This window comes from Micromesistius poutassou (genome assembly GCF_964030765.1).
Source record: "Micromesistius poutassou genome assembly, chromosome: 10".
Taxonomy (NCBI): domain Eukaryota; kingdom Metazoa; phylum Chordata; class Actinopteri; order Gadiformes; family Gadidae; genus Micromesistius; species Micromesistius poutassou.
This window is the reverse complement of record NC_140280.1, coordinates 5,800,673-5,827,871: the sequence shown is the minus strand read 5'-3', so window position 1 is coordinate 5,827,871 and position 27,199 is coordinate 5,800,673. Positions and strand designations below refer to the sequence as shown.

The window sequence follows — 27,199 nt, the reverse complement described above, 5'->3', positions numbered from 1 at the left end:
CCTTCAATTCAATGGAAAAACATGGGACGTTTCTAGAACTCTCCATGGTCAATCCTGGACGTTTGACATTGAATGGAAAGCGTTGGAAGTATCGCGTTTGTTAATGAGCTGTACCATTTTTTTTTCTTGCGACAGACCAGGTGGAGACTTGGTTTAGGTTTAATCATAGTAGGCTACAATTTTTTGAAAAAAATATTTCATAGACATAGGCCTAATCGGTTTAAAAAAAAAACTGCTCTCATCAGCTACTTTTAATAAATATAATGCTAAGCCTGCCATTTAAGACCACTTAAATAAAACCAGATATGAAATGGAAGTTTGCTCTAAGGTCAATGGGGCCCTCTACCGGACACACAGATGCATAGATGATGCTGGTTACAAAGAATGAGCCTATAAAATAATACAAATAAGAGATTGCCCTTTTCAACAAAAATGAAAAATGTGTACAATAATCTATACATCCGTGACATTAATATAATAAAAAATAAAAATCAGTTGTTTACTTCATGATTCAACCTAAGAAGCAAACAAAAGTATTATTCAATTATAATTATTATTATTCTTACTACTATGTTAACTTGAAAAAATAGTCAAACATGGGTTAGGGTTAGGGTTAGTATTTCAGTCAGTCAAGTCAGTATTTCTAAAGCATCAATTGTAGTACTACTGCAAGAGGAGATTTTTACAAGCAAATATGTATATATATATACATTGAGACACAATATATACGATGACATAGGTCATCCGCAGGTCAGGGTCCTTAAAAGAACAACTTCAAACATTTTGCCTGTGCATTTTATTTTTAACTGTCAACACACAGCATACCAACCCAGTTGCTTCGGCCTTCTGTTCCCTGGGCTTTAGTTAGGCCTATTCCTGTCTGCAAGATGTTTACTGCTTCTCTCGTTCACTAAAGTTCTAGCTGCTGCGATCTGTGCCTGCTACTGCTTCGTGCTTGGTCACGTGCAAAATGTTACAGCCAAAAGGAAACAGTGACAGTATGAAAATAGACCCAAATTCATACTGCATGTGTACTGTAGGAATTGAACATACTGATATAAATTAAAAAACAACATTCAAAGCCATAACATTAAATTATGTTTTATTCAAAATGTATACATGCAAAAGTATCAGATTCACTTAAAATAAATTATGTTTTTTTATAAATGTGTTGTTTAAAGTTGTTTCAATTTCAAGTACTCGCTCAGTCAAACTCTATGCTGCTAAAACATAACATCACACACGATTAACCACGAAACTTGGTTTTAGGAAATGATGATCTCATATTGCAACTTTTCAATAAAAAAAGCTTTTTTACTTGATCTAGTATTGTGTTCTACTTTATTCCCTAAACACCTCCTTGGTGTTCTTTTTAACTAGGTATCATAGAAGACCTAGAAGAACAGGGGGCAACTAATACACATCCCAAAATCTCCATCAGATATGTTACAGTGTGTATAATGTGTAATACTATACAATGGAATACAAATTTTAGAAAAAATAGCACTAGTTTTTACCAGACTCCACAGTCCCTGACGAGATGGGCTGTGCCGATTTGGTTGCTGTAAGGCTGTCTGTGTTATAGTATCTCATGACTCTTAACCTTAGCAATCTCGTTTCCAAAGGAGCACCTCTGGCAGTGGCATGCCAGGTGTGCCAACACACATACATACAACCCCTGACATGCTAACCCTCAGAACTGGTTACAAGAGAATACAAAAATAAATCAAAACCAAACCTTGGTACATGGACTCAGCTGGGCTCTGAATGGACGGCCGAGCGGCCAGATATCATGACCGACTCCCTCTACAGAGGGCTCCCGGTGAGGTCACCATTCGCATGGTTTAAAGTGTGCTGAATGTTCTGTCCTGGTGGTTTGTTTAAGTTTCCCCGGGTATAAATTTTTTGGTTTGCCCGGGAAATGGGAACTCTGGCACACTGTTGAAGTGGCCGGTGAAGAAGATGGCCACCGTGCCCAGACTGAAGAGGAGTATGGCCACCCAGAAGCACACCTTGTCAACCATCTTGCCAATCAGCACCCAGCTCTCCATTTCCTGTTTGGAGAATCAGAGAAGGAGAAGAAAGGCTTGAGGAAACCTCCGACACATCATACCTGGATTCAGGTAGGATGGTGGGGTGGCACGGGGACGCTCACCGATCCAATGTCGTTTTGCTGTCTTTTGCTCTCGGCGATGAAGTTGCAGGCGTCCACGCATTGCTTGATCTCCGGCGCCGCTTTGGCCAAGCTTTTGTACAGGTTAGCCGTGCTGCTGACATCTATAGGTTCCTCTGGAGGGGGAGGGAGAGGACTTCAGTTGGACCGATCAACCACAGTGACGAACAGAACACTAGGACACTAGCATCAGTCTGCACTCATAGCAGCACAGAGTCCCGAGATCCTGGTTGAATGCAATTTGTTGAAATGATATTGTTATTACAGTAAAATCGTAAAAACTAAGGATTTTCCCAAATGGATATATTTAATGCAATGATTGAATAAAACTACATTTGCAACGCTACATTTTAATTTCAAATTCTGAAGCGTTAATATACTCTAACTCATGTATGCATTGACCCAAGGTCCATTGTCAGCGGTACTCCTCAGAGCAGGGGTCACCTACCGAAGGAGCGTGTGAGGCCGTGCCTCTCCTTCTGCTTGTCGAACAGCATCTCACTGCGGGGCTGCTTCAGCACGTACTCCTCCGCCCGCTGCATCAGGCCGAAGGAGCTTCGCCGGCGCTCCCTCACTCCGTTCACCTCCGCCTGCACCTCAGTGTCGTCCACCAGCGGGGCCATGCCCAGGAACTGGGGGACAAGCTCCAGAAAAACCTAAACAAAACGAGACAAAAGCAGCACAGACAGAGAGCAGTTGATTGGCTGAACACAATCGTTTTCCTTTACAATGTTAGGTTGTTGTTTGATTCAGTGTTGAGTGTGTTTGGTCTACATACGTGTTTTATGGTGTGTGTGTGTGTGTGTGTGTGTGTGTGTGTGTGTGTGTGTGTGTGTGTGTGTGTGTGTGTGTGTGTGTGTGTGTGTGTGTGTGTGTGTGTGTGTGTGTGTGTGTGTGTGTGTGTGTGTGGTCTACATACGGTTTGGGACATGGTGTGAGCGTGTTTGATATACATACGTGCTTGATGGTTTGGGACATGGTGTGAGTGCTGGGACTCCGCAGGGAAAAGTTGAGCACCACGATTTGGTTGGTCGCGATAAGTGTGGTGACGCACATGACGAAGATAATATACCTGAAGGGGGGGGACATTAAGGAAGGGGGTGTTTGAGGAGATAACAGCCATAGCGTGTGGAGGATGTGTGGTGTAAAGCCAAACCATGGCAGATTGGATTGATACATGCACCATTGTCTCTCTGACAGTTTCTCACTGTTCCACTGCTCCCTTATACACATACACACTCACACCAACACACACCTCATGGGTTTTTGGGACCAGGAAGACAATTAGGAAAGTGGGAAGATATAACATGGTGGACCGCAGGTCAGAATGGATCCCGCTGGGTCGCTTTAAGGTGTACTGCCTACTTGGTTAGAGCATTAGCTAGAGCCTGCTGCTATTGACTCAAAACTTCAAATTCAAATGATGATAATCTCAAGAATAAAAATCTATTAATCCATAAACCTCAAGCACGAATAAACCCTGGTCTGTGGAAAACCTCAGACTAAAAAATGTATCCCTGCTTGGTTTATTCATGAAGATTAGTCAGGAAGATTTGGATTAAAAGGTCCTTATATTACAGTATATTAAAGTGTTTTAAATAGCCCCGGAGTTTGAATCTGCTACATTATACATGTCTAACCCTACCACCAGGTCAAAGTTCAACTCCTCTAAGACACATACACACACACACGCTGACTCACTTGCCAATGAGAGGAACGGACAGTGATGTCTCTGGGACCTTCTGCTGGATGAGGAAGAGGAAAACAGTCTGGGCGAGCAGCACAGAGATAGATACCGTCAGCTTCTGTCCACCGGCTGTAGAGAGTGCAGGACAGAGAGTCAAGGAGGAGGTCATTGATGGTGGCCTACATGTTGTCAGACAGCTTGGTCTATCATCGTGGCTCTATTTAACAAAACCACCTCCGTTTCGATAGTGGTACAGACAGTGTAGGCGAAGAGCAGGATAAAAGCAGAGCAGGTACAAACTGCAACTCATAAAAAAATAATCGAGAATCGAGGCAAATCAAATATTTTAAGCTCCATTTATCTTTACGATTGGACACAGGACCTCCAGTCTTCTGTGTTTATGCTTACTGCTGCATGAGTGTAGGGTTCTGTGATTCTCATACCGTCACAATCACAGTGTTCTGGCATAAAACTAAATTAGACCGCTCGGCAACGGCTTGTGCCAAGAATGGTGATCCTGAAAAAACATGTATTATAAAGCTGTTAAAGCTTCTATCATATATATGGTAGAGGAGCCACCTTAAAGGGACATATCACACACACTATTTTCTAATATAGGAGAGTACTCCGTTACACATGTGTTCCAAATGATGCTATTCAACTGTGTTTCCACAAAAGAAAATCTGAGAAAGGTTTGGACCATGTTGACATGCAAACACCAAACTGCTATAGTGCGGTTGTTGTTGTGTTATTGTTAAAATCGTGGAAGGCGCATCCATACTAAATGCTCTTAGGCAGAATCGATTGATCAATTATATTGAGAACAGATGTTTGAGGGCAGCCATGAGAGACCATTACAACGGTTTGATCTCCCAGACGGGTGTTGTCCTATAACGACTGCACCACTTGCGGCTGCTGCTGCTGTTGCTAGGACTGACCCTGAGCGGGCAGGAAGTAGGCCAGGACGACCAGTGAGGAGATGAGCGAGCAGGGCAGGATGACGTTGATGATGTAGAAGAGGGGCTTCCTCTTGATGATCAGGTTGTAGTAGATCTCCTGGTACTCCAAGTCGTCGGGGCTGTAGCGCTTGTCGATACGCTTCCTGGCCGGCCGGTGCACGATGGCCCACTCGCCGTTCTCTAAAGGTGGAGTGGGGACAATATGGTGGAGGTTAGGGAGGAGGACGGCAGTGGGCAGCAATAGCTCAGGAATTAGAACGGGTTGACTGGTAAGGTCTGGAAGGTTTCTAGTTCGATCCCCGGGTCCTCCTAGCCTAGCCCTGCGTGGTTGACTCCGCCATCGATGAATGAATTGTTATAAGTCGCTTTGGATAAAAGTAAGTACATCTTTATTTATATAGCACCTTTCATACAGGGATTGCAGTTCAAAGTGCTTTACATGGCGTCAGAAAGAAAAGGAGGTTTGTGCATTTTAAGTACCTATCGATCTGATAGGCCTAGTACCTGGCTTACAGTAAAAACAGTTTATGAGTTAAAATTTCAAGTAATATAACACAGTAAAAAACAATAAGCAAGTGCAATATATGGATTAAAAAAACAAGAGAAAATAACAATTAATTAATTAATTAATTAATTAATAGATAATAAATAACATAAAACAGAAGTGGTAAAATTCATGCAAGTAAAAACATAAAACAAGAATGGTGCAAGGTACCATGTAAGCTCAGTGCATTCAGAGGGTATTATTGTCTGATCTCAATTAAAAGCTTTAATAAAAAGATAGGTTTTAAGTTCCCTTATGAAAATATTTACTGAGTTCGCTTCTCTGAGGTTTTTGGGTAGTGTGTTCCATAGTTTTGGGGCGTAACTAAAAGCGTCAGCAAAATCCCCTGAATGTAAATGAGGACAGGGTAGGGTACCGATGTGTGGACAATGTAAGGAAGTGATGAAGCCAGAATTGTGGTTTAAGGATGTGTCACATAGTAATGACATGTATCTAAAATGCACTCTACATTGCTTTGAATAAAGAATAGGATAATACTTTATTGATCCCTGATGAGGAAATGAAGCAATAGAAAAGTGATTATATAGACATCGTCTTTGGTCGTAACCCTGCCCTTCATTTTTAGGAAAGAATATTGTAATACCTTCGTCATGCTATTCATGTTCATATTATCACCAGCATTCCTATGATCCTTTCAGTGCCATGTGGATGTCCATAATTACTCAGGGATCAACTTCTAGGGAACCTTCCTTTGCTAAGCAGCCATTCTCCCCCCTCCTTCCACTGTTACCTATTTATTGTATTAGTACCATGGAAGCAGTGTTAGCAGTGTAAATGATGCATTACATCATCATCCCTCAGTCCCACTAGTGATGGAAAGGTCTCCGTGTTCTGAGACCCGTCCACAGACACGTGAACTGACACATGCACAGCTGTCAAGGCGCACTGTTGGATCCCTTCAGTGGTGAGAGCTTTCAGCCCGCTCGCTGTTCTAATGTTGAAGTCGTAAAAAAGGCGTAAATCTCAAAGCCTTTCATTGGTATCCCTTACAGGCTCATCCTTCATGAGGGCATCGCACAAAGGCAGGACACAAGAGGGCAGTGCCAACATAAGACGCCAGCTCCCTAGGTGAAACTAATAGCCAACGTGGCAGACAGCCAGACACATACAGACACAGACATGGTCTGTGAGTGTTTGTCAGTGAGAGTGCCTGCCTGCCTGAGTGCATGCATAAATGTTTGTGTGGGGGTTGATTCGTGCACCTGTGAAGGCCTCAGGGTCGATGTCCACCCATTCAATAGTCTCCCCAGTGTCTGCGATGGCCAGGATCATATCTAGTTCATTGGCCGTGTACGTCTGGGACCTGCAGGGAAACAAAGTTTTTTTGTAACAGAGTAACAACAATAACAATCACTGGATTCACTCAATCACTGGATTCACTCAACCACTAGATTCACCCAGACACTGGATTCACTCACTGAATTCACACAACCACTGAATCCACCCATCATTGTATTCACCCAATCATTGAATTCACCCAACCACTGGATTCCCTTAACCAATGAATTCACTTAATCACTGAATTCCCTCAATCACTGGAATCAATCAATCAGTAGATTCAATCGATTACTAGATTCTCTAAATCACTGGATTCAATCACTCCATTCAATCACTGCAGATATTGATTTCAGCGATTGAGTGAGTGAGTGATTGCTACACGCGATAGTTCATATCAAATCCATCCCTCTATCGTACCTGAATACCAGGCTGCAGCTCTGATAGTGGAATGACAGAGCTCACATCAAGTCTGTCCCTCGTTCGTACCTGAATACCAGGGTGCAGTTCTGATAGTCAAAGGGGAAGAAGGTGACCTCTATGGCGCAGGTGCTGCGGTAGATGGCCGGGGGCAGCCAGTACATCCAGCCGCTGGAGGAGATCAACACATTGGCGTAGTACGCCACATCAAACTTGCCGTCGATGCTGCAAACAATATACGAGAGACAGAGTGTTAAAATGATATTATTATTATTATTATTATTATTATAAGAGAAAGTATCATGAAGGAGAGATTGAGGGGCAGACATGAAAGGCGATTAATGACTCAACACACAGGCAGATGTGGGTGCACGCAGTCACACACACCTATGCACACACATAGACTCACAAACAGGAATGAAGAAACACACATGCCTATGCATCCACACACAAACACGCATCCGGACACACACACACATACGCTCATGCTGCCATGTACACATTCACACATTCACGCCTACACACCCACATACATGCTGGCTTACTTGTTCTCAAGGACAATGTCGGGGAGCCACACTGTATGGTAGGGTACACGGATAATTTCTATCCCATAATATTTAGTCGGGTCCCATGAGAGGCGATAATCAGTCCATTGCTGTGTAGGTGACATTGGAGAGGGAGAGAGAGAGAGAGAGAGAGTTTGTCACCTCTGAGGTAAATATAACAAACAAAACAAGCGCTTATAGAGAGCATGAATCAGAATCCCACCTATTTTACAGCTGCGCAACAACAATGCTGAAATACATATGTCAATCAACCATGCAAATAGAAAGTGTGTGAAGACGCACAATCTCAATCCACACGTTGGTCGTCAGAGTCTCCTCCTTTTCATTCTGAAAAAGCAAAACAAAGCAAAGAAACAAAGTCACGCAACACTCTGTGGACTCAAAACCACTGTTTGGGGTCTTTGAGGAGGCAACCATCTACTGAAAATAATGTGGACGATGACAAATACTTTGAATGAAAAGGGAAAAGGGAGAGGTGGCTTCATGGTTCCATCTGTCATATGCTTTTGTGCAATCAATACAATCATCAACTTATCATTGACATCATGCAACTGAAGTCGAATTAAGGGATGAGGAAAGTCTTTAAGTGGCTTTAAAGGCCTAATGACATGTATCCCGATTCTAGTTGTTGCATATGGCTAAATAAAATACCAGTTATTTGACCTGAAGTAAATACACCCCTGCAAAGCTTTAATCAACCCTGGGATTTTGATAGATTTTATATGAACTAACAATGTTATGATTTACCCGAAGGCTGGTCTAGGCAGGGTTCTGCCCATGATTGGGGATCCTTACCAGTGAGATGAGGTTGGTGAGGGTCAGTTTAATCTGGACCTGCACTTTATCCTCTGGATTCTCCACGGGTCGGATATGCTTGACGTAGCTTTTGAACAGGTCTCGAATCAACTCCACCTCCTCGTTACCATCCACCCCTGCACAGATTTTCATTTCACTGCATTTCTTGTATATGTATGTGACCAATAAAACTCTTGAAACTTGAAGGGAGACACACAAGACCACCTTCAGGATGTCTGTGTGTTTGTGTGTGTGTATCAGAGCGTGTCTGGATGAGTGTACAGTATGTGCGTGTTTTGATTCAATCCAATAAAATTAATGTGTTCCTGTCGCCAGTTGGAACTATCCCAGTATGTAGGTGTTTGAAAAAAGCCCAATCTGAACTTATTATGCAGTTACCCTGCTGCTAGATAAGTATGTGGTGTCTTTTTGTATCTAGTCGGTATCATTAAGCAGCCAATCCCCCTGTTGTTAGCCACATACATACACACACACACACACACACACACACACATACTAACCCTAACCCGACACACCAAACAGTGAGCGGGGAACTAGAATACAAAGACTAGAACAAAGTAAAAGTGGGTTTGAATTAACTTACTGTGTAAAAGCGACACCCCGAGTACGACCAGGACAGAGAGTATCCCACAGAGCCGCCCGGCCATCGTGTCGTGTAGTTGTAGCGAGACCCCGAGTAAAGCAGAGGTTATTTCCGACAAGCCTTGCCCCCCACCACCCCCTCTCTCCTGCCGTCGCAGACCCTCCGGCCCTCCCCGAGGCCCCTCCAGCCCCCAGATCCTGCGGGGCCCTCGTCTGTCTCTCCCAGCTGTCGCTCGGCCCGGATCCGGTTACACAGCAGCCGGGAAGCACTTAGCTTTTAATACGTCGCAGCGCGGCCCTCCTCGATAATCATCACGGTCACGATTACGCACGATTGTGGTCGAGGAGTGGCGTGCAGAGAGTGTGAGACGACGTGTGTGTTTGGATAGACACCTGTCAACAAGACAACAATGTCCAGATCTACAATGGACTACAGTAGGCCCGCTTGGAGGCCCGCACCAGAGCTGTAAGGGTCGGTTTACAGTCTTAATCTTTCAACTGTTGCCAGAGCCCACTATAGCCCCGGGCGGTAAAGGTTGAAAGTGATGATGACTTTTCAGATTGCTCTGTTTTTGTGTGTGTGTGTGTGTGTGTGTATGTGTGAGTATATCGCAATCCTGTAGGAATTAATGAATGAAGTGTGTAAGAATGTAGAGAGTGGGTATCTGTCGGGGTGTGAGACAGAGAGAATGTGTGTGTGTGTGTGTGTGTGTGTGTGTGAGACAGGGGAGAGAGAGAGAGAGAGAGAGAGAGAGAGAGAGAGAGAGAGAGTAACTGACCAAGGTGAACAGCTGACTGGGACTTCTTGGTTCCATTCCGCTGCAATGCATCCTGGGTAATAACATATACAGCGTCTTGCAGGGCACCATGGATGGGGTCTTGCACCTAGACTGGATTTGCGTGTGTGTGTGTGTGTGTGTGTGTGTGTGTGTGTGTGTGTGTGTGTGTGTGTGTGTGTGTGTGTGTGTGTGTGTGTGTGTGAACCACAACGACCATTCAAACATCTCATTCATTTTTCGGAAACAGTTTACATATATAGACCAGTCGTACCTTTAACCTGTAATGTAGCCTGTTGGCCCCTTAGTGACATTTGAGTTTGTAAGGTTTGATGTACCTCTAATTATAGTAGCCTATGTTAGTGAAATTGAGATGATCTCCTTGGAGGTAAATTGAAACTCAAGAATGCTGGTTATGTGTTGGCGGTTGGCAGAGGAGCGCTGAGTTTATTTATAACTAAATTTAAACTTCTGAAAAACGTTTTCTTAAAAGAGTTGTGTTTGGATATTTGAATTCTCAAAGGCTTATTTACGTGCCATTTATCAAGGATTTGTAGAATGAAACCATCAACGAGGCAATTATTGTGTTTCCAATAATCGTTTCTTCAGATATTTGTGGAGTAGGGAGAATGTCGTTGTACATTATATTCTACGGTATGTCTTGGAGTGGTTTAGTGTCATTTCTTTATTCATACCTCAGCATAGACCGCATTCTTGTAATCGCTTCGTTTGTTTATGTTCCGTACTGGCATCCTTGTCGCCACGTGACACCGACAATATCCAATCGGAGAAGAGGGAGCAGGCGACGCGGCGCTTGTCTCTTTCCTTTCAAATATATCGATGTACTGACCATGTTAGTCAGCCACATGTCCTATAGAAGACATAAGCAATGACACATCACATTTTTAGATAAATAAGCCTAAATTGGATAGCTCAGGATTAGGCCTACACTGTTGCATTTATTTATCCAATTTAGCTCTCTCTCTCTCTCTCTCTCTCTCTCTCTCTCTCTCTCTCTCTCTCTCTCTCTCTCTCTCATATATATATATATATATATATATATATATATATATATATATATATATCTCATATATATATATATATATATATATATATATATATATATATATATATGAGAGAGAGAGAGAGAGAGATATATATCTCATATATATATATATATATATGAGAGAGAGAGAGAGCGAGAGAGAGAGAGAGAGAGCTAAATTGGATAAATAAATGAATAATAAATAAATAATAAATGAAAAATGAAATGAATAAAATAGGTTATTAGTGATATCTGTTACCTACACTAATACGTTTGAACCTGGCGCAGAATAGTATATATAGTGTATCTAGTTGTCTGTCATCATGCTGTTGTTGCCGAGACAAATACACAAAATAGTTAGATACGAGTATTATGGATATCACCCGCTCTTTATTGTTGCATAAAAATGAGGAAGATTTGACTTAATTTGCCTGAGGTGATAAAGCGGATACAAAGTAGGTCTAGGTCACAACACCTGGATGTATAGGACAGTTGGACAGTTTTAAAGGACTGCGAGATTCGTCAACCTATGTAGTGAGACTAGCTTTAATACTTGGCCAACGAAGAGAAAGACAAAGAGATCAGCAGGAGGATGAAGTCCATAGAGGTGCAGACTGCAGGGCTCCTCGCTCACTGAACAGAGTGGGCGGGGTCTTCGGTGTGGGCGGGGCCGTCAGACGCGGAGTTGTCAGATGCCCCCCGTGACAGTTTCAGCTGCGGGCTGAGTAGCGAGAACCCGCAGACGCGGATTTTGACAAAAAAGGATCTGACACGAGAGACCGCTCGTTAAATCGCTCTGTCAATGGAAATCATCAGCAAAATATGCAAATGAGGTACAAAGGAAAGGCAAATGACAGGAGAGTGCTCGGGGAAAACGTTTTTCACCAAACGATATGACAAATCACAGCCATGCTTTCGTTGTGGGAAAGAGACACGTGACTTCGCTGATTGCCGGTTCAAAGATAAAGACAGTAGACGGTGTTAATATCAAAGTACACATTCAAAATGTGCAAATCAAAGCAGAATAATAATAAATTATACACAAAGTAAAGAAAGAAAGAGGAAGATGAGATAGAAATGTACATCATTTCAATGAAAGAGACAAGTGATTCAAATGGAGAAGAGTTGTAATGTCTTGATCTCCATTCTCTTAAAGAGACGGACCGTTAAATCATATGGGATAAACCTAGAAGGGAGAGGTGGAGGGAGTAACACGTCTAATGGAGTTAGACACCAGATCTACCTCACTCTTTGTGAATACTCACAAAGACTGTGAAAACCGTCTCAAATGTGAAAGTGACTCCTGTCCCAGTGATGGTGGAAATGTAGAAAGGAGAGAAAAGATCTCCTATGGGTAAAGCAAAATGAATGAAAAATATGAGGACCAAACACAGACTTGACCTATGTGTGTTGACGAATGGAGGGGTACCTGCCTTTATTTCGACAGGAGTGGCTGTGGAGCACTGACCTTAACTGGCAGTCAATAAAGGCAAGCCTCTCTACAGAGCATAGGCTAACGCAGATACTGGCTAGACCTGTGTTCCACGACGGAATAGACACCTAAAACACACTGAAAGCACAGATCATACTCAAGCATGTGGCTCAGGAGGTAGAGCAGGTTGGCTGGTAACCGGAAGGTTGCTAGTTTGATCCCCAGCTCCTCCTAGCTGAGTGTCGAGGTGTCCCTGAACAAGGCAGCTAACCCTAACTGCTCCTGAGGAGCTGGTTGTCACCTTGCATAGTTGACACAGCCGTCGGTGTGTGAATGAATGGGTGAATGTTAGGCAATATTATGAAGCACTTTGAGTGTCCACTGGTTAGAAAAGCGCTTTATAAATGCAGTCCATTTACCATGATGCCAAGTCTAATGTTCAAAGAGAGCAATTCGAGAGCAATGTTCAAAGATTGACCTTGCTCTGGCGTACCGACGAATGTAGATGGAAGAGGCATACCCAAAATATCTATAACTCTACAAAAGGCCTGTATCAGTACACAGATTGGTGTACTGATACAGGTGCTCACTCGCGCCATGGAACCAGTGACATTGGGCACCCAGTGTTATTCGGATGATAGTATTTTAACTGGAGCTGATGAAGACACACCTGGCAAACTTACGGGCAGTGCCGTCAAGGTTTAGTTATTGATGTATTCGTGGTTTATTTACATCGGGATAGAGCATGTTAATAAACAACAGAGTCAAAGTACAAGAAGTAAGCATGCCTGAGTCCTGAGCCAAAATGCTAGGTTGCATCCTGGTTCCCCAGGAGGAGTTTGGACTGAGAGTCACTAAGAGACTGTCACACCATTGAGCAGCACGTCCTGCACACATTTCAGGACGAGTTTCACCTGAAACAGTAGACTGTGTTGCGCCTTTTGAACAGTTGCTGCAACTGACTGCCAAATGTAAGATAAACAGCTGATCACATCAGAAGATGTGTTAACTCACATTGACCCCAGTCGCCATCTTGCCTGCAGGAAAGGAAAGGAAAGGAAAGGAAGGCGAGTCTCTTCAGGAGTAATGGTGGGTTACCATCATGATTCCTTTCTATAGCTTATACAGACAGGGGACGCCACACCTCTCTGCCCAAATCAGTTGGAGTGAGGCGTCTTGCTCAGGAACACCTCGACGCTCAACCTTCCGGTTACCAGCCAACCCGCTCTACATCCTGAGCTACTGTGTGGACGCAACTGTAGGCAAGACTGCTTGTTGCCTGCAACCCTTCCCTGAATGGCTCTGATCTCTGAACTCCGCCCAGTGCAACTATGCCCAAATGAACAGAGAAGGACAGAGTATGTATCATGTATCATGGTGGGTGAAGCAGTGGAATCAGTTTGTATGGAAAGCACGTCACATCGATTACTGATCACCAACCCCTTGCCAATTTGTAACCCTCAAAAGTGTGTCCCGGCGATAGCCGCTTGTAGCTTACAACGACGGGCTGTGTTCCTTGGTGCATACGCCCACACCCTTGAGTTGAAAGGGACGATACAATACAGAAACGCAAATAGACTCTCTGCCTTGCCTTTTGAAACACCCTGCTGAGGGCTCAACGGATCTGGCTGGCTGGTTCCATGCTACTCCCCTTCCACGTCCACTTTAGGTCACCAGCGCCTAAATACAGAGGGAGATTAAAGAGACCCTATCCCATCTAAAGTATATGAGCTGGTGGTGAAGGGTTGCTCATGGCCACCCCATCTCCCTGAGTAATCCACCCGGAGGTCAAGATCTCAAACTTCTGGTGGCAACAGTAGCTCCGGAGGTAGAGAGGGTTGACTGGTAACCGGAAGGTTGCTAGTTCGATCCCTGCACTCCTCGAGTGTCAAGGTGTCCCTGAGCAAGACGCCTCACCCTAACTGCTCCCGATGAGCTGGCTGTCGCCCTGCGTGGTTGACTCTGCCGTCGGTGTGTGAATGTGTGAATGACTGGTTGTCAGTCACTTTGGATAAGCAAAATCCTAAATCCTAAATGTAAATGTAAGACGGACACCTAACACCTGACCTCAGTTGCTCTGCACCCAGCAACAAAGAGCCCAGTGGAGAGTTTGGTACAATCTTTCTGGCAGTTAATGAAGGAAGCTGGGAAGGAAGGAATGTGGCCGCCACAGGAAGAAGCACTGAAACACTGCACATGTGACCACTGGACAGACACCAGCAACGCTGTTCATGTCTGTCCCAGACCCCTGAGCGCAAGCTTGGAAATACTGAACTTGTAGGATAAACACTTGTAGGATGGACACACGTACAAAAACACAAAATTGTGTTAGCCAAAGTGCTAGCCAGTCAGCCGGTGCTAGTCAGCATCTGAAGGACAGTTGTGTACAAACGGTCAACCCTGGGCAGACTGTTTGAAATGGTAACACTTTAATCACCCTGCTTCGTCCCACGGTGCTCCCGCTGATTCTCCAGATTACTGAGTGTGTGCGAGCATTGTGCGGACAAATGTTTCCCTTATTCCAAACAGGGTCACATGTCCCTCACATGGTTTTGCTGTGCTCCTTCTCTACCATCTCCCCACTCGATACAGACGTCACCTTTGGTCTGCGGTGTGGAAATAAAAAAAGGCGGAAAAAAAGGCTAAAGGAAAGACCCCATGACCAGAGGCCCCTCCTTCCCGCCTCCGCTTCTCCTCCCCTCCTCCCTTCCTCCCCCTCTCCTCCCCTGATGAATGGCCCTGCTTTCACTTTCCCCTGGCCTCGCCCCTCCTCACCACCATTGTGGGGAGACTCGCGCCTCATGAGCACACATGTGCTCGGGATTGTTCCGTTCGGATCAGCGTCTGCGGCCCCCTCCCCCAACGGCTCCGACAGCAAAAAACAAAACAGCACATAGGAATCAACCAGGGTCTCCTCTGCGCTGATCACACACACCCATACACACACACACACACACACACACACACACACACGCACACACACACGCACATGCACACACACACAGACAGAGAGGGGTGGGAGGGGGGAGGGACTACCCTATGGAGTCCAGCCTTCATTCGGCCAACAACGAGGCAGACTTTAGACCTGGATATGGGGATTTTGCCGGTGCAAAGGCCACTGTGCGCCGCCGTGTCTTTATCGAACCTGTGACGGTGTCATCGTAAAAAAAACATTACACTCACAACAACGTCACTCAACAAGAGTCCTCTGGGTTTCTCTTGTTTCACATCTGCTTTTCAGTGAGAGAGAGAGAGAGAGAGAGAGGAGAGAGAAAGAGAGTGAGAGAGAGAGAGAGAGAGAGGAGAGAGAAAGAGAGAGAGAGAGAAATGGAGAGATGGAGAGAGAGAGAGAGAGAGAGAGATGGAGAGATATACAGAGTGAACCTGGAATACAGAAGATGGGGAGAGACAGAGTGATACAGATACAGATTCTGTGGGTGGGAGAGAAAGAGAGAGATAAGGAGGGAGGGAAGGAGAGATACAGAGAGATACCGAGTTGCAGATTCTGTGGGACAGGGGGGGAAGCGGACGTGCTACAGCGACCGCCGACCATCGCCATGGGAGAGAAGAGCAGCACAGGCTCTATCGTTCATTAACAGCCATGACTTGTTGATGTTGTCTCTGGTTCCTCGGACAGCCTGGTGGGACCCAGTGTGTGTTTAGTGTCCGATTCGTGTTGCCCTGACACAGCCCTGCAGGCAGCAGATAAAACATGGTTACTGGAGAGGACAAACGGATCAATAGCTGGTGTTCTCAGGGAGACCGGTGCGCCCCTACCCGACCTCGACCATGCTTGTTCCTACACAACTCAACTCAGAAGCCCCTTTGTCTCCTCAGTCCCAGTTCCGGGCAGATGTGTATTTGGGACATGAGGGATGACCGTTGCAGTCCATTTCGGGAGCTGTGTGTGTGTGTGTGTGTGTGTGTGTGTGTGTGTGTGTGTGTGTCTGTGTGTGTGTGTGTGTGTGTGTATGGGGAAGAGAAACCCTGAGAGAGAGAGAGAGAGAGAGAGAGAGAGATAGAGAGAGAGGGGAGGGAGAAGGAGGGGGAAAGCCAAGGGTGAGAGTGGGAGGAGAAGCAAGACCAAGTGTTTACTCTGGCCGGCCATATAACTGGTATATATTGGAGATGTTTCAGGCAAAGGGGGTTACCAGCGTTCAGGACAAGGGCTGGTGTTTCCCAGTATCAGCCAGCGGCGGTAATCTCTGAACCCTCACGTAGAGCAACTCAGCAAAATCCAGGACAAACAAGCAAGAGTGTGTGTGTGTGTGTGTGTGTGTGTGTGTGTGTGTGTGTGTGTGTGTGTGTGTGTGTTTTTATATATAGAAGACAATCGATCAATGAGTAACAACGACAATCAACAACCAAAAAGGAGCAAAAGGAAAAGCTGTAAGTGCAGACCCAGCGGGGGGAGGGTTCGGGTCTCCAGCTTTGCGGTCTCCTGGGCTTCTTCATTCAGCATAAGAAGGAAACAACTATTCCCTTCTTCTCCTTTTTCGTCTGTCTGCACGTGAGCGTAGTGAGTGACCGTGTAGGACCGCATGTGCGTGTGTCGCTGAGAATCGGGGGAGGAGTAACAGCGAGAGACGTGAGAGGAAAAAGGGGGGGTGTAGGAGGGGTGGTGGAGTCTGGGTGGCGGGGGGGACGGACGGACGGACGGTGTAGAGTGGGGTGGGTTTGAAGCTGGGAACCAATCCGGAGTAATTGTGGTGTGACAGCCAGTGCAAGGAACTCCAGGAAATCTGATGTGAAACCACAGAGAGAGAGAGAGAGAGAGGGAGGGAGAGAGAGTGTGAGAGAGAGAGAGACACACACACACACACACACACAGAACAGAGCCAGATAAGGAGACGGAGAGAGAGAGAGAGAGAGAGAGAGAGAGAGAGAGAGAGAAGGAGAAGGGATCGGAGAGGGTCTGAATGCAGCCGCGGCAGGGAGAGGAGAGCGAGGACATGGGTGTGAAGAGCAAGGCTGCCGCCGCGATCGTCATTCTGCTGCTGTTCCTCGGCTGCTTGTGGCTACGTGAGTACTCCCCCGACCACCACCACCACCCCCCCCCCACCCCCACCCCCACCCCCCCCCACAGCCCCTAGCTCCCCACCCTTATAACCCCCCATACAGGGGTAACCGGCATGTGTTCCTGTGTATGTGTGTGTGTGTGTGTGGGGGTCTCGTTTGTTTTGTGCATCCTTGCCAGTGTGTGTTCTGTGTGTCCGTGTTCACATCCGTGTGTGCGAGTGAGTGAGTGATTGAGTGTGTCAGCGCTGTGCATCTGCTCAAGGCTTCTCTGCCTGGAATGTATAGAGTGTAGGTTGGGAATGTGTCACATGTTCGGGCTCCAGGAACTAGCGTGGTTCAGCGCGTGGTGGGCTGAGCGGCTCACAGATCCGTGATAGCCGGCATCACTGTGGTGCTGTTTGTGAGGTGTTTTTTTTTTTTTTTACTGACAATGTCATTCAGTGTATCATTCAGTGGCATTGGAATTCACATTTTAGACCCTGATGCTATCATTTCATTTGGGTCATGTGTGAGGAGCATTGTGGTGAAATAATTGCCCTGAAAGAGCAGTGTGCGTCTGCAAACTGAGCTGGGATTGAGCAGGAATCCTGGTGTTATCTAGACAATGACAGGTGGAAGCCACACCAGAGTTGGAGAGGACCTTTGCATACTGATGTGTGATTTGCAGAGTTAAATGTTCAACCAACATTTAGTCATTCATGAAGAGTGAGGAGATTATTTCAAATGCACTGATAATCGAAAGAGATGGAATCCATCGTGGATAACATTATGAGTCATATTTTATGAAGCTACTGTCAAACGGATTGATGATCATTGCAGTCTCTCAGAGGGACTTCAACAGAAACTGTGATGGTGGGAGTCATGGGTATGGTATGAAGGCAGGCCCTAGTCTGGAAACTCAGGTTTAGCACCTAAATGGCTAAATGGCTACAGGTATTTAACAAACAGCTGCTCCATCATTGCCTCATTGAATCCCAAACATATGACCGCATCCACGCGGTACAACATATCATACTGTTCATGTAGTCCAATGGATCAAATCATTGAGCAATTGTGACAGCAATGAACAGCAGAACAGACGGCCAACATAGTTCAAAGAATGAGAACAAACCTGCAGGCAGGTCTTAAGGCCAGTAATTATTTCTGTAGCACCTTTCAGAACTAGATACTAACAGGGTTACAGATAGCAGTGACAAGATTGGGAGTGACAAGGGCATGCAATGTCAGCAGGCAGTTGATAGCAACAAGACTGAGAACAAATGTAGCCAATCGATTGTAGATATGATGCTAAAGTCCACCTGTATCTAGTAATCTCCTTCAGAATTGAGAAGGATCTGTGCTCGCTGCCTAGAAGGACCAGGACTAAAATGCAGGGACTTTCCTCAAATATCTGGTTATTTGTGTATGCTTCTTTTCATGCTCTCGAGATATCCTAAAACAACACAGGATTATCTGGCACATAGCTTGACCGGTTATAGCTGATGCCATCAATTAAGCAAGCCTACTGCACTTGTCGATGCAATTTGTGTTTGTGTTTCTATATAATCTAATCAATCTATAAAAAACCATTACTCTTGTTTCATTCTATACTTCTTTGACAATAGAGACAGTTTCCATATCGGTTGAGGGCCCAGAGCTCATTTGGTTAATGTACCCAATCCTAAAGTATTCATTTCCCCCAGCAAACCCAGGGAAATAAATAAGAATGAGTCAGAGGTAGTTCTCACGCTCCAGAGTCTTTGCTGTTTGACAGCTGCAGTATAACATTGTGGTTGCGTGGCTGTGTCCACACAATCTCAAAGATAAAGAGGTGAGAGGGTTGTGTTTGCGATATTATTATTGGGAAATAGCAATGGTCTACTGAGAGCTCCTCATAGGACCTCTCGGTCCTCATAGGACTTGTTTCCTATTGAGTGGTTGCTATGAGTAAACAGCATTGTTTAATGTTAACATGTTAATGCAACACATAAACATGTATCTTATGTCTAAATTGATTTATTATTGTTATAACCATATGGGTGTATTTAGATTACCTCTTTATAATTCGACACATAAAGTAGCAACTGCAATATTGTATTATTTGGATACACTTTTCATTTTAAATATTATTAAAATAGATCTATATATAATAGTACATTGTCAATGCTGGAAGACTGTGTGCTTGCAAGTCCACAGATTGTAGCATCCTGCACTGTAAACATTTAGGGGATATTGGATTCCTGCTATCTCTTCTGACCCCCCCGCTTCCCTTGTTGACTTGTTTCCTACAGAGGGAGGCCTGGACTACCACTGGGACTCCTGCTTGAAGAGTTACAACCAGGTAAAAAATGTAAGGCACTTCTCAAAGTATGAGTATGAGCTTCATTGAACAGCAGATGTTTCTGGTGTTTCTTTCCTGATTCCAAGATGTTGGTTTGACTCCAGTTTTAAATTGCTGCTATTGTGTCTCTCGGTCTCCCCCTCACTTTGCTAATGCTCTCTCTCTCTCTCTCTCTCTCTCTCTCTCTCTCTCTCTCTCTCTCTCTCTCTCTCTCTCTCTCTCTCTCTCTCTCTCTCTCTCTCTCTCTCATTTCCCTCTATCTCAGCTCAACCAGCTGACCAACAGCAGTGGGGTTGGGGAGGCGGAGGGCCCCCTGCGACAGGAGGGGTGTCCGGGCCAGACCTTCCAGGTGTCCGCCCTGCTCTCTCACCTGCAGGATGCCTCGGCCCCGCGCTCGGACATCATGCTGCAGCCATACCTCTCCAGCTGGGATGAGCTAGTCAGGTGGGAACACGCACACAGAAGCACAGCATGAAAACATGTTAAGACGTGTTAAGCATGTTAGAGAGAACACGGCCAGAGACCAGGGCCAGCCCTGCCTATAACCAAGGCAAGGCACTAAAGCTGGGAGTTGGACCCCGGGCCACTCTGTGTGACTGGCTGGAAGACCACTGCTCCTTGGTTGGGTCAATGCAGAGAAATCCTTTCTGCACAGGGATTTATAAAGTATCAATTCTGCTTCTGAAATTGGTTCACTCTTAGAAAACCAGAGAACGTTTTTCTCTCACGTGGTATACTGGATTAAAACCTCAAACACTGGAAAACAGTAGAAAGCAGTTGATAAACATATGTAATAGTTACATTTGTAATGGGTCCAAGGAGGTTGTAGAGTGTCTGACCTGGCTGGTTCTGTGTTGTAGGTTCATGGAGGCTCTGGGCCCTATGGTTGGGTTAATATCCAACGAGATCGAGACTAAGACCACCCTGATCCGCCAGCTGGCCCTGGCGGCAGAGGAGGGTCCCGAGGCCGAGCTCCGTCCGGACAACCTGCCAGCCCGCTTCGCCAGTACGTCGGGCGCCGACGACCACGGCGCCTACCGCTCGGTGCGCTCCATGATCCAGGTGGAGCTGCTGCACGGCCTGGTGGACTTCCAGCAGACCACCGACTCGGGGTGCCGCACCCTGCTCCGCCTGCACCGCGCCCTGGACTGGCTCCGCCTCTTCCTGGAGAAGCTGGCCGAGACGCCGGCCAGCGGCACCAGCGGCCGCCTGCGGAGCCCGTCGGAGCTGTGCCGCGAGGCCTACCAGAGCACGCTGGCGCACCACCACACCTGGTTTGTCCGGCGCGCCGCCGAGCTGGCCTTCATCGCCCTGCCGGAGCGGGGCTTCTTCTATCGGCTGGTGTGCGTCCAGAACCAGGAGGAGCTGAGCAGACTGCTGCTGCGCATTGTGGCCGCCATCGCACAGGTGTACGACAGGACTCAGTGGATCCTGGAGGACAACGGGATGCTGGACCTGCCCTAGTGCCCTGGGGCCAGGCAGCAGAGAGTTAAGAGACTAACTGCGGCGTCCCATGGTAGGCGACCCCCCATGCGTGCTGAATACTTCTTGTGAGGACCTTCTGCCAAATACAGGGTTTACCACCCCAGGTGCCAAATCTAGAGGACTGTAGCGGGAACAATCAACTAATACTCTAGACGTGTTTACGTTTTCATTTGTAACATTCCTCTGCACTCGACCTGACCTCCTTGTGTGAGGTGGACACACTGTCTTAATATTTTATATATTTAAAAGAAAAGTTTGCTGAAAGACAACTATAATTTATTTATATGAATTAATCATTGAAAAAAGTCCATCTTGGTGTATACCTAAGCATTTCTACCTTAAATTATCTATAAATAGGAACATATGGATTTATTGAAATATATTTTATAAAAGACATTGATTTAATTTTATTTTTGGGTGAAAATGAAGAATGTTACCATATAAGAATATTTCTATAATAGATTTTACATTGTGAAAAGATTATTATGATGTTTGAATAAAAAAATGATCTGTCAGATAAAACAAATCACAATCACAAATGTAAAGTTTGGTCTCATTGATTGTCTCTGAACTGCTAGCCTGCATCTCACGTGATAGCCTTTATCCTTCAGCAGTTATAATCAGCTTTGACAACACACAATCTTTACTTACGCAATGTTGTAGAGATAATCAGATCTATGACATGCGATTAATATCCCTCACGTTCCTGTGCAAGACCCACTTCGCAATGGATAACATTTCACTATTTTCCGTCAACAAACATTTTTCCATAATAAATATTAAAATCAAATCAGATTTAACGATCAACCTGCTCTCATCAAAACAAACGACATGAGACAACTGCCAATGCAGATCAGTCCTATGGGGGCAACCTTGTTAGTTGACTGCGGGCCACAGAAGGCGTGCGTCAAGTTCAACCGGGCAAGCATGGCGTGTTCCGCTGCCGTCCGCTACCGGTGCTTTCAGACTATTTTCAACCCACAAATACCTCTAATGATAGATTATCTTCTCTCCTCCAGGACTCCTTCCCTGCCTCAGCTTTCCAAGGCACTCGGAAGGCTGCTGGGCAGGGACAGAGCTAGATATAGAGATAGAGACAGAGCACTGTGGTCAGGGATAGAGCTAGAGATAGAGCTAGATACAGAGTGCTGGGCAGGGACAGAGCAATGGGGTCAGGGACAGAGCTAGGGATAGAGCTAGAGACAGAGCTAGGGATAGAGCTAGAGACAGAGCTAGGGATAGAGCTAGAGGCAGAGCTAGAGATAGAGCTAGAGACAGAGCTAGGGATAGAGCTAGAGACAGAGCTAGAGACAGAGCAATGGTCAGGGACAGAGCTATGGATAGAGCTTGAGACAGAGCAATGGGGTCAGGGACAGTGCCAGAGGCCACAGCCATGGAGTACAGAAGAGTGAGGTGAAGGAAGGAAGGCAGGAGGAGGCCTACTTTTAGGCCTTAATCCAGTCAGCGAGCCATTAGATGGCTATATTGAAAGTGACTTACATGGAGGAAACCACGTTCAAACCTTACAGTTATTCAGACTACTCCGTATATTAGATTTTCGTTTGTGTTGTCCGAGATAAGCTGCAATCAAGAGATAGATTGGACTCTAACCCTGCCAGCTCTGATCTGTGTCAGATGATAATGTGTAGGTGGGTGGGTGACATCATCAGTTTACTACGCAGCATCCCCACTGCACGTGACATCCTCCCAGAAGTCAAAATAGGCATTTTAAATAAATGGATCAGAATGTGTACATATTTGGCAGAAATCTAAAAGCTTGCTGTCGATCAAAGATGCTCCCTAATTTGGACACATTCTTGCACACACTAAATTTCAAAATCTTAAGAAAAGGGTCACAGGTAAATAAACACACTTGTTGTGGAGTTCCCTTAAATGACATTTATTGTTTTCTCTATCTTTTTTTCAGTAAACATAAGCAAAAATATACATACAGTAACAGCAAAATAAAGACACAAAGAGAGTATAATTACTGGAGGCTTGGGTCAAATCAGCCAAACCAATCCCTTTAAATGTAATCTTTGTTGCTCACTTAAGATCTTTGCACCACATCCAAAGGGGCAAATGAAGGTATGGTTTCAGTTCTTAAGAAGGGGCGAAGGCGGGTTGGGGAACAATTTAGGGGTTTATTAGTTTAAAAACAACTCTGTAATTATCTGCACCTTTATAGTGGTTACTGTATGTGCTGTAGTTAAAATGATTTTCATAGTTTTGTACTGTGTTTAGAAATGTAAACATTTTGTTGTTTCCGAGAAACCAGAAGGGTTAAATGTATTCTTCTGGCCCGATACAACCAGAGAAACACTGGTGCCGTGTCTACCCGTAGGAGTATGCACTGACCTTTCACTGCAAATTGTCAAAGCTTATGTAAAGTTTGCAAATTATACAAAGTGAGATTGAGAATTGAAATGATGAGGGGGAGGGGGGGGTGGATTTACAAAATACTCTTCGACTTTCAAATAGCAGGTATTAACTCTTTACTTTGTTGAATTAAACATTCAGAATAGGTAATAACCTACCCCCATGTAATAATACAGACCAATCTTATACATTCCCATCTCTTTACAACAAAATAGCAATAAAAATATATATTTTTAAATAAAACGATATTTTCTGAAATGTAATCTTGAAATGCGCATTGGCAAACATGATTTATATGTCAATGCAATATTAAGAGCTCTTGCCTTTCTCTTTCTTGCGTTTTATGTTTCAAGTTATGCTAAATTTGTAACAGCCTTTTTAATAAATACATTATACAGCCACACAAGAAATAAATATATTGCTTTTTGAGGACATCTCCAAAATATCGTCGAAAATAAATACGGATAAACGGAGATACCAGGAGATAACATTCTGTGACACTGGGAACAATGCAATCTGTCCACCAGGAGGCACTGTTGTCTTTTAGTGAAACCTGTTCCTTTTGTGCGTTACATTACATTAGAGGAGGCCTGGTGGTAACGGAATCACTAGCATCCAACTGTAACCTAGCCATGCACCCGGAGACCTTGGGTCGGATCTGTTTTTAATGTATCAATGCATAAAAGGATTTTTAATTGATCAACAGTAACTGGATATTGTATGGTCATGTCACAAGTGTCTTTGGTCGATGGCAATGGGTGGTTTTGGACAATCTTTTCATGATTAAAAGGAGAATGTCCAATTAAATAAATACAATTTGGTTTGATTTGGGATACTTTAAATGGCTCACTGAAAACTGTTAATCTGTAGTAAATTATATATAGCAACTTTAATCAAATTTAAAACATAGTGGACGAAGGACAGGGCTGGAACATGGGGCCTTGAAACAAGGAGAAGCGGCAAAGACAGGGATAAAGGACCTCAGTGTGCCTGTTCTGGATTAGCTGACCAGATTAAGAGATTACTGCGAAATTAGGTAAATGTTGTAGGAAAGCCAAATGAAAGGGGGTGGACGGTTTGTAACTCTACCAAGAGAAAAAAAACTAAACATTTTACACATCAAATGAACGTCATGGACGGTTTTTAGACAAACCCAACCGTTTAGTTGTTTCCGGTTGCTGTGCTCTCCTCCAACTAATGAACTCCTTATCATTGGGTTGCCATTCAGACCAGAGCATAATGAAAAAACACCTATTAAGTCTGACAAATGGAAACCGAGCCAAGAGTGAACAGATGTGTGTGTTCCTACGGCCAGTTACCGTGACATGGTCGGATCACGGCAGCACCGGCACAAGGTCACAGCCATGCCCAAGCTAAAGCGCCTGGTCCGACATTAGCCCAGAACGCTAAGCGTCCCCAACCAAGGTCGACAGATGCTCTGTGCTCGTCATGCAATGCCTGGACAATGATCACGTCGTCGATATTGGTCACAACTCTTGAGTGACGGAGCAGTATAGCGACAGCCAGGCCAACCAACCAAATTTAATTTAATCAACCCAAAGATGATGATTCTTCTGTAAGTTTCGATTTTGGTAAAATTTTGATTAAGCTAGCTAGCTATCTATACAACACTTTGAAACACTGCCCTACAAATTTAAACACTAGTGTGAGGGTAATGCTTATCCATAAATATGTTGTGCTGGACAATGACTCTGGAAGATATGACAAACGTCAAGCAAACAAACACACCTTGCTGTCCCTCCTTCACACAACTGTACAATGATTATTTTGCAACGCTTCCTCACAACGAAAAGAAAACTTTTGCAGTGCAAATCAATAAAAAAAACACATGCCATCCATTTCTGATATGTACAGATGTGAAACGATGCAATACTTGGAAAAACAAACCAAACCTAGCACTATATATCATAACACAAATTAACCCTCAGTATCCGAGATGTAAGCTCTTTGTTCTATAAATAAAATACAGCTATTGTGATGTGAACCTGCGGTCAGAGAAGGAACTGAGCGGTTCAGATACGGTAGTGTCTCTTAAAGATAACTTATGAACTAGCAAGCATGGCTTTCTGGCTTTAGGCACTAAATGAATACAAGTTTTAGGAGGCATCGCTGAAGTGATTCAAGCGGTTCCGGTTCGTTGTTCGGTTACAAACACGAAGAAAGTTAAGAGTTATTTAAAAATCTCTGGTGGTGTGAATGTCATGCCCCTATGACTTTGATTCATTTATAATGGGTTGGTGTTGCAGTGATTACCAGCAAACTAAACCACATGTCTCACCTATTTTATAAAGCTAGTCTCAAGCCAAAAATTAAACACATAACAAAAAATACCTTACTTCTACACCTTGACTGTGATGATGTACAATCAGTCACGGTAAATCTTGGTTGAATATTTGAATATTGCACATCGCATGCAACATCCCGGCCTACAATGTGAAATGGGTCTCCGGGGACGGAAAGAAAGCATGGCGACACACAGATTAATGCGCAAATACATGTGCCCAAACACACACACACACACACACGCACACGCACACTCACGCACACACACACACACACACACACACACAGATTTGTTTTTAAAGGTTTGGAGATCTAGCTCTGGCTGTCGGAAGTGCTTATTCATTATTCAAGTGTGCAATGGCTGTGTGGCTGCGAGTCGGTCGGTCGGTCGGTGTGGTGGTTGGTGTGTTTTCTCCAGATACACTGCGATAAGGCAGTGGGGGGGGGGGTTGGGGGGCTCCTGGTGGGCAGCGGTCAGTGCACGCTCAGCAGGGAGGCGGTGGCATTGGGCGGGGGTGGGGGAGGGGGGCGATTCGGTTGTGCCTTCAAGAGAACCCAAATGACGATACACACATGCAAAAATCGCTTCGTCTCTGCATCCGACCGTTTAGACGATATCTCGTCGCGCCGGTTTTTTGTTGGGTCATTTTGTAGTGATATTTTTTTTGGGTTGGTTTTGTTTTTTCGTTCCTTGAGTGCAAACAAAAAACTGACGTACCGATAGAAGATTATGATATCATATAAATAGACACGCCGTATTGTTGTGTGTGCACTCGTATATAGAGGGATACTCTATAGGGAGGTGACGGAGAAGGGAGCCAAAGTAGCAGGGTGGTGGTGGTGGTGGTGGTGGTGATAGTGCTCGTCCTTGTTTTGTGGACGCTCAGAAAAGTAACACACACACACACACACACGCACGCACACACACGCACACTTGTTTCCCTTCCCGACCTCTGTATCCCCTACATTTGTCATGCAGTATAAATATGTCACCTCAAACAGATTTACAGAAAGAAAAAAAAAAATGGTCCCAAAGCTCACAGACAGAAATGACAGGACCCCCTTTATAGCTGGGGTGTCACCCATTCCCACCACAACCCCAGGTCGGTAGGTAGGTGTGTGTGTGTGTGTGTGTGTGTTTATGTGTGTGTGTGTGTGTGTGTGTGTGTGTGTGTGTGTGTGTGTGTGTGTGTGTGTGTGTGTGTGTGTGTGTGTACGTGGGGGGGGGGGGGGGGATATAATAGTCGGGGAAGAAGAGGGTTGTAAACTGGTTTCTACCAAACCAAGGGTGGAAATACCATGATGTGTTTCAGTACGTGCATGTTGTTGCAGAGGTGGGGGGGAATTAGAGGGGCATTCTCAGGAAAAAGAGAGAGAGCGACGGATAGAGAGGAAA

At 44.9% G+C, this 27,199-nt stretch overlaps 2 protein-coding genes across 3 annotated transcripts; one reads left to right on the top strand and one right to left on the bottom strand.

Moving 5' to 3' along the window:
• Nucleotides 1-958: 958 nt before the first annotated feature.
• chrne (cholinergic receptor, nicotinic, epsilon) lies at nt 959-9,177 on the bottom strand. Its single transcript, XM_084473857.1, has 12 exons — nt 9,045-9,177; nt 8,441-8,577; nt 7,928-7,972; nt 7,625-7,734; nt 7,149-7,304; nt 6,587-6,687; nt 4,799-4,999; nt 3,875-3,989; nt 3,131-3,245; nt 2,622-2,829; nt 2,156-2,289; nt 959-2,054 (listed from the first exon to the last, which is right to left on the bottom strand). The coding sequence occupies exons 1-12, from the start codon at nt 9,106-9,108 to the stop codon at nt 1,881-1,883; spliced, it is 1,560 nt and encodes a 519-aa protein (XP_084329983.1). The 5' UTR covers nt 9,109-9,177; the 3' UTR covers nt 959-1,880.
• Nucleotides 9,178-16,939: 7,762 nt separating this feature from the next.
• Nucleotides 16,940-21,641, top strand: gltpd2b (glycolipid transfer protein domain containing 2b). Of its 2 annotated transcripts, none has more exons than XM_084473866.1 (4): nt 16,940-17,318; nt 19,586-19,635; nt 19,901-20,079; nt 20,496-21,641. In XM_084473866.1, the coding sequence occupies exons 1-4, from the start codon at nt 17,216-17,218 to the stop codon at nt 21,097-21,099; spliced, it is 936 nt and encodes a 311-aa protein (XP_084329992.1). In that variant the 5' UTR covers nt 16,940-17,215; the 3' UTR covers nt 21,100-21,641. The 2 variants fall into 2 exon arrangements, with proteins under 2 accessions (XP_084329992.1, XP_084329991.1); XM_084473865.1 differs by having other exon boundaries at nt 16,941-17,318; nt 19,586-19,644.
• Nucleotides 21,642-27,199: the final 5,558 nt, after the last annotated feature.